General features: G+C 36.1%; 1 protein-coding gene across 1 annotated transcript; it reads left to right on the top strand.

Moving 5' to 3' along the window:
- Positions 1-5,463: 5,463 nt before the first annotated feature.
- Positions 5,464-10,268, top strand: LOC149425992 (U3 small nucleolar RNA-associated protein 15 homolog). The gene is made up of 4 exons (XM_089645441.1): positions 5,464-5,609; positions 6,000-6,098; positions 8,720-8,902; positions 9,059-10,268. The coding sequence occupies exons 1-4, from the start codon at positions 5,514-5,516 to the stop codon at positions 10,235-10,237; spliced, it is 1,557 nt and encodes a 518-aa protein (XP_089501567.1). The 5' UTR covers positions 5,464-5,513; the 3' UTR covers positions 10,238-10,268.
- Positions 10,269-11,908: the final 1,640 nt, after the last annotated feature.

Here is an 11,908-nt window from a genome sequence, read left to right as displayed (position 1 = left end):
TTTGAGGAACTTCTGGCGGCGGAAACTGGAAGCGCTCGCGGCGCGCCATACTGAAGCACCTCAGTGCGCTTTCCTGCCGCCAGGACGGCCCCACTCTGGCAAAAAGTCGATTTGCGGCCGTATAATTGTCAGAGCTTCCCGATTGGGAATCGACGTTTCCCGACGCGGAATCACGAGTGTTGCCACACGCGCGGTTTCGAAACGGCCAAATTTTGGTGCATTTTCGCAATGTTTCGTTTTCATCGATCGGGATGATTTGTAAAACTTTTTCTCCTTCACCGTTTATATTTTTATTCAATATCGAACGCACCCCGAACGCGAAATGATTCTTTTTTTTTCGTGCGCCTCTCTCGCTCGAAAATGTTTCGTTTTTTGCATTACTCTAACGTAAATTAAAAAGACGATTGATTTTGATCTAGCGTCGGGTCTGATTTAGTCAGGTAACGTTGATTTTTTTTTTAATTTCACGAAAAATTTTACGAATTTCCCCTGTTTCACGGAAAGTGGTTTAATTTAAGAGGAAATGTTTTTCTTTGCATAATGGTATCATTGGAAAAAAAATAGTCACGTCGTCACCACGAAACCACGTGGTACGATTTTTTTATAAAATCTACACGGTCAACCTGATGATTTAATTCCGTAGCAAACACGCAGTCTGCGGTTAAAATTATCGATAAAATTCATCCTCCGAAGGTTTAGGAACGTTAATCGGCCGTCCTACAAATGGCATTCGGTTCAAAATGTCTCACAATAACCGGCTAAAGTTTTGACATTTGCAATTTGAACCGAAAAATGCCATTTTAAAACAGTCGGGCTTTTGGCCAATCAGAAATAATAGCCGATCATAGACTAGCAGCGAAATGTTGTGAATTCAAAGAAACGATAAAATCTGTGTAGGTACTTACTTTGGCAGTAAATTTTTTTTAAATCAAAGAATGTCGGTGACAAAACCGTACATACGATATGTGTATCAAATTACGCGTCTCGACCTACACAACCCGAACGGCTCGGTGAAAAAATGATCAGTAAGCTCCTTGGCTCTTTTTTTTCTCAAAATATTCATTTCTTTCTAAACACACATATATTTTATTACATTTGTGGTCACACACTCATTGTTTCATTCATATGCAAACATACAAGATAGGTTAGAACATGGGAAAAGTTATTAGAATTAAATCACAAACCAGTCTATACAAACCTAGCGTAGCCCACAAACTACTTGAAAACTGGGATGTAACTCTAAAGGGGACGGGAGCAGGCGTTATTAAAGGGGCAATTTTTTTATAGAAAATCACGTTTAGGTTAGGTTATATGTATATATTAATTTAACATTTTCACTACATTTTTACGCATTACATCACATCATAAATATAAAAGTAGGCACACACCTCTCGCTCCACCCGCATTCAACGCCAAATCATACATTCAAAAGTATTTTTGCCCATTAGTTGCCTGCAACGGGCGAAAAGCTAGTAGAAATATTAACTACATGTTCTTAACTTCTATTTCATAATATCTTTTGTTGTTTTACAAGCTATATTTCTTTACAAGCTTTTATTATGTACACGATTTTTATTTCTTATATTATGGTTTATGTATTATGATTTAAATTATACCATGTAAAAGTCAAAAGGCGTTACTATTGTTGTTCGTCTAGTCAGGGTCGGCCCTGAGCCAAATGGCGCATGGCACAAGTAAAATTTTAGCGCTCCTTGTCAAAACCAGTAGATGCCTAGGACCTAGGTAGTAGATAGGCGATCACTGTAATCAATTATATTTTGATGATTTGTATGTATGCGTAGCGTGGTTTTTATGAAAGATAATCTTACGTTTGTTTAGGTATTATCACCCTTGGAAATTCAGCGCCCGAAGTGGGCTGCTCTAATTGCGCCCGCACAGGGTCGGCCCTGCCTTTAATTCTTTTTTTTATTACTTGACATAATGAATATCTTTCAACACGTTGAAAATGTGTATATATTCTTGTATTTTTGTTCAAGGTCAAATTAAATCCTATTATGTTGTTGAAGTAAGACAGAAATCCTGGGTTCGATTCCTAGTTGAGACCCTTACTTTTTATTTTTCTGTGTCTTGTTCTGTTTCATGTTTTGTTTAGATATATTAGTATTATCTTCTACTTAAATGATAAATTAATGCTCAATACATCGGTTGTACTGACCCTGTTTTGTATTACTGTCCATTGTCTTTTTGAAAATAAAAAGTATTTTGATGTGTGCATAGCTGTGGGTTTTTTTTTATTTTCCTTTTCCTGCATTCCAATATTTTTATTTTTAAAATATAATTTTTTTGGGCTAGTGAATGAACGATGTTAGCTGGGTGCAGTTATATTGTCTATGTTTGCATTTTTTTAAATGGCCTTGAGATTTCTTTATGGTCCACAATATATTTACCCGTCTGGACCAAACGACCGTTTTATCTGTGGTCGTCTGTGGTTAAGGGGGTGACAAAATGGGGCCATACAAAAAGCCCGAAGATATCGATCTAGAGAGTGGTTTATTTATGTCTTAAGCATCGATGACACAGGGTGATTGGTTTATTTATGCACAGGGCTAGTTAGAACAAGCTACAAGCCAGCGAGTTCGCTAGCAGCTTGTAAACTGGCCCCGTGTCATCGGCTTTTTACAATCTGCTAGTTGACTATCCGATTGTAAAAAAGCAGCGAGTAAAATAAAAAGACGGGCTAATTTACTCCATTCGCTGGCGTGTTAGCTTATAAGCTAGTTACTAGCCGTGTGTCATCATCGCTGCTAGTGAACTACTTGCGAGCATAAATAAATCACTCTCTAGATCGATATCTTCGGGCTTTTTGTATGGCGCCATTTTGTCACCCCCTTAACCACAGACGACCACAGATAAAACGGTCGTTTGGTCCAGACAGGTAAATATATCGTGGACCATAAATAAATCTCAAGGCCATTTAAAAAAAGTGTAACCATAAACAATATGACCACACCCAGCGAACATCGTTCATTCAATAGCCCACAAAAATTATATTTTAAGAATAAAAATATTGGAATGCAGGAAAAGGAAAATAAAAAAAACCCACAGCTATGCACACATAAAAATACTTTTTATTTTCAAAAAGACAATGGACAGTAATACAAAACAGGGTCAGTACAACCGATGTATTGAACATTGATTTATCATTGAAGTAGAAGATAAAACTAATATATCTAAACAAAACATGAAACAGAACAAGACACAGAAAAATAAAAAGTAACGGTCTCAACTAGGAATCGAACCCAGTCTTACTGCAACAACTTAATAGGATTTAATTTGAACTTGCACAAAAATACAAGAATATATACCTACACAAAATACATATTCAACAAATTTAAGTGTTCATTATTATTGCCACAGCACTAGAAGTTATTCAAATTCTCCTGCAAGGGTTTCATATAATTTCCACAGCTCTGTCGTCAGCAAACATCATGGAAAATGCTGGTTAAATCTGAATACTTACATGATGCAATTCTGGAGAGGTTTAAATGACCTTGTATGATGTAATCGTGGCTTTTTTTAGCAGTTTTAGCATCCTAATACGTGGTATTGTATCGCGTCGGAATACGGATAGGTCTGAAAAGGAAAATTATTTAAATTATTAGCCAATGAAGTACATTCAGAAATCAGGAACATTGTATCAAAGAACGAGAGGTTAGTACCTGTATTTTACAACGGGTTAGGGTCCTTCTTTCAATTGGTGGAGATAGACCGGATAACACACTTTAACACAACACGGCATTAATTTATCACCTTGAAGAATTCTAGCACGTAACATTATTTTTAGATGGGTGAAAGAAAATTCAAAATATTTACGTAAAAACATCAACTGACTTTTCAACTTACGAAATGGCGTCTTGGAAATTACCGTTAATTTTTATCGGAGCATAAAGCATGCTTAGCTTCTCTTTCCGTTACACAAGTCGTTATGGTAGAGAGCGAGAGATCAAACTACAATTTTTGCTCTAAGCCAATGAGATCTGAGCTTTCAGCCACAACAGCTTTGTCTATAAGAATTTGGGTATTGAATAACTCCTCCCATCAGGGTTACAAGGTCATGCGGGAGTTATACGCCCCTGCTTGCGAGTATCTTTGCGTTTTGGCAGTCAGCAAAAATGTCAACTGAAGTAGTTCGCGCGACAGTAGTTATCTTAGCCTGTGCTATCAAGAAGGATTTACAACGAAAACTAAAGAAAAACTTGAAGCAGAAAAGAAAATGGGCAAGATCAAGGATAGAAAAACGCGATGAATATGGTGCTTCCAGCCGTTTATTGAGAGAATTCAAGGACGAAGATCCTTTGGCTTTGAGCGAGTGGAAAGTTTTGTTGTCATCGACCATAAATAAACCAATCACTCATCGACACTCGCTAACTCGATTACTCGCTAGTAGAGGTGGGTCCTATGAGTACTTTTCGATACTGGGTACAATGAGTACAGGTACAAAAAATTACCGGTGACAAAATACTCAAAAGTATTTAATACCGACCTGAGGATTGATTCAGAATAAGTAATTCTAATGAACTCGCATAAATTCTGCCCACATATTCCCCACAAATATTCTACGGAAGCTTGATTCCATGGGGGGGGGGGGGGGGGTTGTTACAGAATTTCGGAAAAACATTATTCCCCATTTGAAATTTCAAAATCGGTACTCCCCACCAAAATCTTTAAAATCCGTGGGGGGGGGGGGGTTGTTACGGAACTTCATTGAAAAAAAAATTCCGCACAAGCAAAATATTCATATGTGATTCCCCACAATAATTGTCAAAAATACCTGGTAAAAGTACCTATTAAAAATATTTAGTCCCGATATAAAATACTCATGAGTATTTTGGAACCAGGTGTTTTACAGATCTGTCACAAGTACAAAGTATCGCATGGAAATACTCGGTACTTTTACTGGTACGATAAATACGCCTCACCTCTACTCGCTAGCTTGTCGACTAGCAGCTCGTAAACTAGCCCCGTGTCATCGATGCTTTATTGAGATGAATCTTGGTGGGCGCTTTATTTATGAACACGGGTTAATTGCGGGATCATTAAATGATCCCCAGAAATTTTCTGTAATTATTTGATGATAAATTAATTCTTAGGTGATGGAAATGGTAATGAATTTCTTAAGAAGACATAAAATTTTGCATTTTACGGTTTTGCTCAAAAATGTCTTTGATTAACTTATAATTTAATCTTGACAATAATCTTAATGTTAACAGTTACAATTTATGTTATTTACCTTTATAAATTTTATCTAAATTATAATGACAAGGCGTTAGCTCCTTTTTAGCTCCCTTTCGGGTGGCGCTGGCTTAATTTTAAAAATTGAGTTACCGACGCTAACATCGCATAAATAATGTTAACGGTACATCTATTATCTATGCATCAAATATAAACAGAATCTATGGTGTCAGCTCGGCGCGGAGATTTTTGATTCTGTCACTTTGCTTTGACAGATAATAAACCAAAACTTATTGCACGTGTTACGTATTATTTCTACGATGGCCTCCTTTCAATTCAAAAAGGTCGACATTAAATCGTATAAAAAGACTGCGATTCCTCTGACAACAGATAACATTTATTGGAAAAAGTTAGATGTAAGTTGGAAAAACTTTCAATATTTACCAATTGATTTAATTCATTTCGTTTTCGGATAATACATGTTGCTGAATTTCGGCACATTCTTTATAAAAGAGACATCATTATTGTATCTGTTTTCATGAGACACACTTTCAAAGGTTTAAAGGATGTATGAATAAAATAAATATACTCTCCGTCTTAACCTAAAAATAAATAATCTTTTTACCACAGTGTCCATGGCTTTAAAAACAGATTCAATGTAACCTCAATGAAAGCAAAATACTAAGAAATTTATAAATATGTTCGGTTTCAAATATCGGATATTTAGATTCTTATGATTTCGTTCAGATTTTAAAACTGCAAACTAATTAATATCATCTGTACCTTCTCTTTAATTATTATTTCAGGCGCCTGTACTTGTTAAGGAATTCGGAGCAATAGACTACATTGATTTTTCTCCTGTTGAGCCTCATTACTTTGCGGTGACATGTTCTGTTCGCGTACAGGTAAGAAACTACATTTTTATCAACCCGTGGATTGCGCGGGTAGCCGCCTGATAAATATCCGGGAATAAATTCGGTTTAGGGGAGTCACTCGAATAACCGAAATTGAACTTGATTTAGACTAATTTAGGGCTGGGGATCCGAATCTGTAAGAATTAGGTGGGGGTCGGCACTATTAAATGAGTTATAGGGTCTTGAAATTTCGTACGCGACACAGAAACCATGTTTTATATTTTTTTATATGGTGCGGTTTATGGTCCGGCGGAGTCATAGTCATATCTTTCCGGTGTACGCATTTAATTAAACCTTAAATTTTAATATTGTTATATCTGCCTTTACTTATGCAGACTTCCAGTGTTGGGAACTCAACAGTAAAAGGTTTTTAATATTAAAGTGTTTATTTACATTACAATAACCTGTCTGACTAGATACAACTGTTCGTTACCCGAGGGTAGGTAAATCTCTGAGCCTCCAGATGCTTGCTCTGTCCGATAATATCTCTCGCAAGTACCTTCTATACACTAGCGTCATCTGGCGGGCCCCGGCGTAGGCTTTATGTCTACCGCCATCTACTGATTAACTCCTCAACCTAATTATCATAATCACAAATATCAAACGTGAAAATTTTTGTCAAAAACGCTAACTACATTTTTTCTTAATTTTTTACTCCAATCGTAGAAAAATTGAAAGAACTCGATATTTCGAAAGCACATTAATTTTGCTTGGGAAATTTTGTAAGTTAAACCAGAGGCGGCTCTAGGGATTCAGTCGTGGTAGGTCATTTGAAAAAAATGTGTGACTAATCTTTATTTGATATTGTGAAAAATGCCCATATATTATTAACTATATCAATTTGTTATAGAGTTTTAGAGTCGCGGACTCTAAATAAATATTATGTTAATATAATAAATTGGAAATAAATACACAATCCATGTACTTACGGCAAATTATTTTTAAGATATTAAGTTTTAATGTAGTTGTCCACAACATTAAAATAAATAAAATCAGTGTTTGATTCTATTTGACAATGATTTTTTACGTTTTTTGTTTTGTTTCATTCTAAATCGATAACAACATAAATAATTATTCTAATCCTTTCCCGAACTATGCAATTGAAAAACAACCATTGTTCCACACACTACAAGCGTGTAAAATGAAAAAACGACATTTGTTTATGTCACCATCTCTGTAAAACATATAATATTCACCGTGTTGTCTCCCCCACGGTCATGACCTAAGCGTCCCTAAACTTTCTTCGGAAGCTAATTTTTACTTCGACGAAAAATATAGTGCCATCTCGTTTATTCTATGGCGCGCGTAGGGACAGAAGATGCCAAATTGGACATTCTTTAAATTGACCCAGCGAATCGTGTGGACTTGTGAATGAAAGCTTCTATTAGAGACAACAGATATCACTGCTAGTCACTCGCCGCCGCCGCTGTTTCGCGTTACATTTTAAATGTTTTGATGCACATAATTGATTATTATATTTATTATTGTTGTCTTATAATTTTGGGGGGTCAAACACCAATTGACCTAAGGGAAGAACCGCCACTGAGTTAAACCGATAAACGCTAAATATGAATTACATATTCATTATGACTTCAGTATAAATATTTGAGGCAAACTGGAAAGAATTATTATTTCTCTTTCTAACTTAAAAAAAAAGGATTTCCTCATGATAGAAAAAAGACAATAATACTTTTAAAAAATATGGACGCCCGGTCATATATGACCCTAAAACGCTGATGGGGAGGAGATTACGCACAGATTATGAAATTAATTTGTTTCAACTTAATTATTACAAGAAACAACTATTTACTTCAAGAGAGATGTTAAAAGATGCATTCAAATTCCATATTTACTTAAAGTTCAAAATTTCCCATATAAAATGATCCCTTCATCGCCATTTTGGATCTTTTTAGTATGGCTTGACATTGGCAAAAGTTTCTTTTTAATCTAAATACATGTAAATTTCTTAATTAACCGAAACTACGAACTTAATAACCTATTTCCTGCATGTAAATATTTGTACCTCGTAGTAATTGTTGAAACGAAGTTTAATTTTCGTAATCTGTGCCTAAAAGTGCGGCGGTTAGATTAGGTTAGTTACCAATAGGATTTATAAATAGGAAATGAGGTTTATCTTAATCTTAACCTCTAGTGTGCCAAGAAATCCACCTGACGTGTGTACCAGTCGTGTGGACGGTGTAGAATGGAATGACTTGCCTTCATTTTACGGTATTTTGAACCATGGAAATTGCTCCTAGCATACTAAAATATTGTTTATTTGCTTGGCAAGGTAATGTAATGTATCGTAATATTATTCTAGCGTGTCATTTCGTCAGATGCTTTTGTTTACTTTCATGTTTATTTTATTCAGTTTTTCAAAAGTCTTAGGACGGGTTGTTTCGCAGAATTTGAACAATTCATCAAATTTCAAGGTTTATTTTCAAGTTCTGTGCAGGTTCTATTCAAGTTCTTTCACCATTTCAGTTTTGTGAAACAACTGGCCAATAATGATACAATAACAGAACTTGAATAGAACCTTCAAAGAACTTGAAAATCAACATTGAATGATTGCACATGTCGTATGCTATATTCCACATTTATGTGTTTTTCAGGTATACAACCCAATCACACGACAAGTAACGAGGAACTTGTCTAGATTCAGAGAGGCTGCGTACGGTGGATCATTCAGGTCGGATGGCAAACTGATTATAGCTGGAGGAGAAGAAAACCTCGTCAGACTATTTGATGTTCAGTCCAAGAGTTTACTGAGGTTGTTCACCGGCCATACAGCACCAGTAAGATTTCCCTTTTTCCTTTATCATACATGTAAAACCATTTAATCCATTCAACAACAGCAATTTAGCTTACGGTTATTAAACGCTGTGTGGATATTTCTACTTTCAAAGATAATTTTCCAGTCACTTACCCTCGGTTTAACTTGTTATCTTTAGGTCCATAGAACTTTCTTCACTCAAAAGCAAACCACCGTGGCTAGTTTCTCCGATGACAAAACCGTTGCAGTGTGGGATATAGCCGCAGAAGAAAAGATCGCATCATTTGCCGAACACAACGATTATGTGAGAGCCGGCTGTGTTAGTCCCGTCACACCGGATATCTTAATGTCGGGAGGATATGATGGAGCTGTCAAGATGTACGATGTCAGAACCGGAAACTCTGTATTTTCAGTTGACCACGGAAGCCCTGTTGAATCTACTATATTCCTTCCCACCGGAGGACTGTTCCTCAGTTGCGGTGGTACCGAAATCAAAGTCTGGGACGCCTTCGCTGGTGGAAAATTACTCGCAAATATTTCTCAACATCACAAAACCATTACTTGCCTACATTTAGCAAGTAACAATAGAAGGTTGCTGTCAGGGTCTTTAGACAGACACGTCAAGATTTACGACCTTACAACATTCAAAGTCGTACACAGTTTAGATTACCCAAATGCTATTTTAAGTTTAGCCATCCCGGACAGTGATGAAACCTTAGTTGTAGGCATGGTGGATGGTTTGGTGTCCATAAGGAGACGGGACGAGCACTTTAAGGTGCCCGAAGAAGGGAAGAAAAGCAAAGCTATCGACTTTGTTCCGGCTTATGTCGATGAAATAGTGCCTCAGCAGACAACAGAAAAATCTTCAAAACACGATGTGTATGTCAGAAAATTCCAGTATTCAAAAGCTCTCGATGTTGTGATGGCTACGTATGTCTGCACAAAAACGCCTGAAGTTACAGTTTCTTTATTCCAAGAGTTGATCAGAAGAAGAGTCTTACACAGCGCGTTGGCAGGGAGAGACGAAAAAAGCCTTTGGGCGATTTTAAAATTCTTAATCAAAAACATTGGCGACGGACGCTTCACTTTGACTCTTTTAGAAGTTGGAAGCATTCTCGTGGATATATGTGAAGATAACGTCAGCAACTTCACTCCGGGGGTTTTGCGCGGTTTTAGAATACTGGAAGACAGGTTGAGGGAAGAAGTTGAAGTGGCCAAGGACATGGCGTCGCTGGAGGGGATGTTCAGCCTTCTCATGGCCGGCTCCTCCATCGAAGTAGACACAAACTGTGAACTTCCAACGTACCATAAGCCATCCGCAAAAGCAGAAAAGAATTTCGTCATAAATGTTTCATAAGAGAATAAATATAAATAACTACATACAAGAATACCTGTCTTTTATTTGTCACATAATGACGCACCCACATAGCCATTAGTAAGTACATCTATTTATAATAATTAGAAAAAAATAACTTTGTTTTTAATACCACTTTATTGAACGTTTTTTCAATGATTTTAATGTTTCAATTCCCGATTTTATCATCAAAGAGATCGCATTCAATTGGGTGGAGATTATGCACTAGTTCAATGTGTAAAATTCAGATTTTTAGTTTAATTTTATTACGTGGTTTATAAGCATTAAGTAAAAAAAAAAAAAAAAGTATATGTCTTCTTTTAACCAAGCTATTTTGGCTTTGTGAATTGAATAGGTCAGTGGTATATTATTATTAAAACTTAAATTCAAATATTTGGGGAACACTGTAATTTTAATACACTGTTTATAGAAGATGATATTCATACATGTAATTCTGTATTTAATTGAATATTTTTTATAAATAATTGCCAGTTTCGCCGTACTCGTCGATATTAAATTTTCATATGTAGCAAACATTTTGTGGATATACATAATTAGAATAAAATAACATTGTTTTTAATTCCACATATATAAATAATAATATATAATAATATAAAACCAACCAGGCTATTTCACAAGTCTTATTGTTTATTTTAAACATTTTCCCTCTCCACTTACTTACACCGCTACCTCCCCCTCGCCCCCCACTAAAATTGATTCTCCCTCTTCTATCTTACCTATAAAGACACTGTAACTCTGTTTTTTATATAACCCTGATGATGGTTCAGGGTGACCTGAAACCAGTTGGTTTTATATATTAAAAATACAGGGTTTTACAATAAGAGGTGTTATTTTGAATAGCCCGCTATTTCGGTAGATGTTACTTTTGAAGCTGTCATTTTTTGACATTTGACAAGTAGAAACTACGCCATTAATAAAAATGGAACTATACACGCTTCAACAACGCATTGAAATGATTAAAATTCACTTGAGTGAATCAAATGCAAATCATCTTGAGTGATGAGGCCCATTTCCACCTCGGTGGCTTCGTCAACAAGCAAAATTGTTGCATCTAGGGCTCGGAAAACCCAAGAGTTATTGTTGAAAAGCCTCTCTATCCTCAACGTGTGACTGTTTGGTGCGGTTTATGGTCCGGCGGAGTCATGGACCTTACTTTTTCGAAAATGAGGCTGGAGCAACAGTTACGGTGAATGGATTGCGCTATCGAGAGATGATTAATGATTTTTTATGGCCGGAATTGGATGGTATTGATCTGGACAACGTTTACTTTCAACAAGACGGCGCTACGTGCCACACAAGCAAAGAAACCATTGATCTTTTACGATTGAATATCAAAACAACACCTCTTATTGGAAAACCCTGTATTTACAACTAGCTGAGTTATACTTAGGAAATAGACATATATCATTGCAGACTTTCTGTAGGCCAGTTCAAGATATATAATTCCGTCAAACATTATTTTGATGTATCTTATAAGGTTTAGCCAGTGTTAGCAATGTAAGCGCCCAAAATTTTTTTTTCGATTTTTTTACAAAACATCGACTCTTCTCTACGTTCTATAAATATAATTTATATGTATTACATATATAAAACTTCGGGAAGAAATTCTAAAGATAGTGAAAACCCTATCAAAATCCGTTGCGTAGTTTAGAA

Source organism: Hesperophylax consimilis, chromosome 2 (assembly GCF_061612785.1).
Source record: "Hesperophylax consimilis isolate HC1 chromosome 2, BYU_Hcon_1.0, whole genome shotgun sequence".
NCBI classification, from domain to species: Eukaryota; Metazoa; Arthropoda; class Insecta; order Trichoptera; family Limnephilidae; genus Hesperophylax; species Hesperophylax consimilis.
The sequence above is the reverse complement of the archived record's forward strand: the minus strand, read 5'-3'. Positions and strand labels throughout refer to the sequence as shown.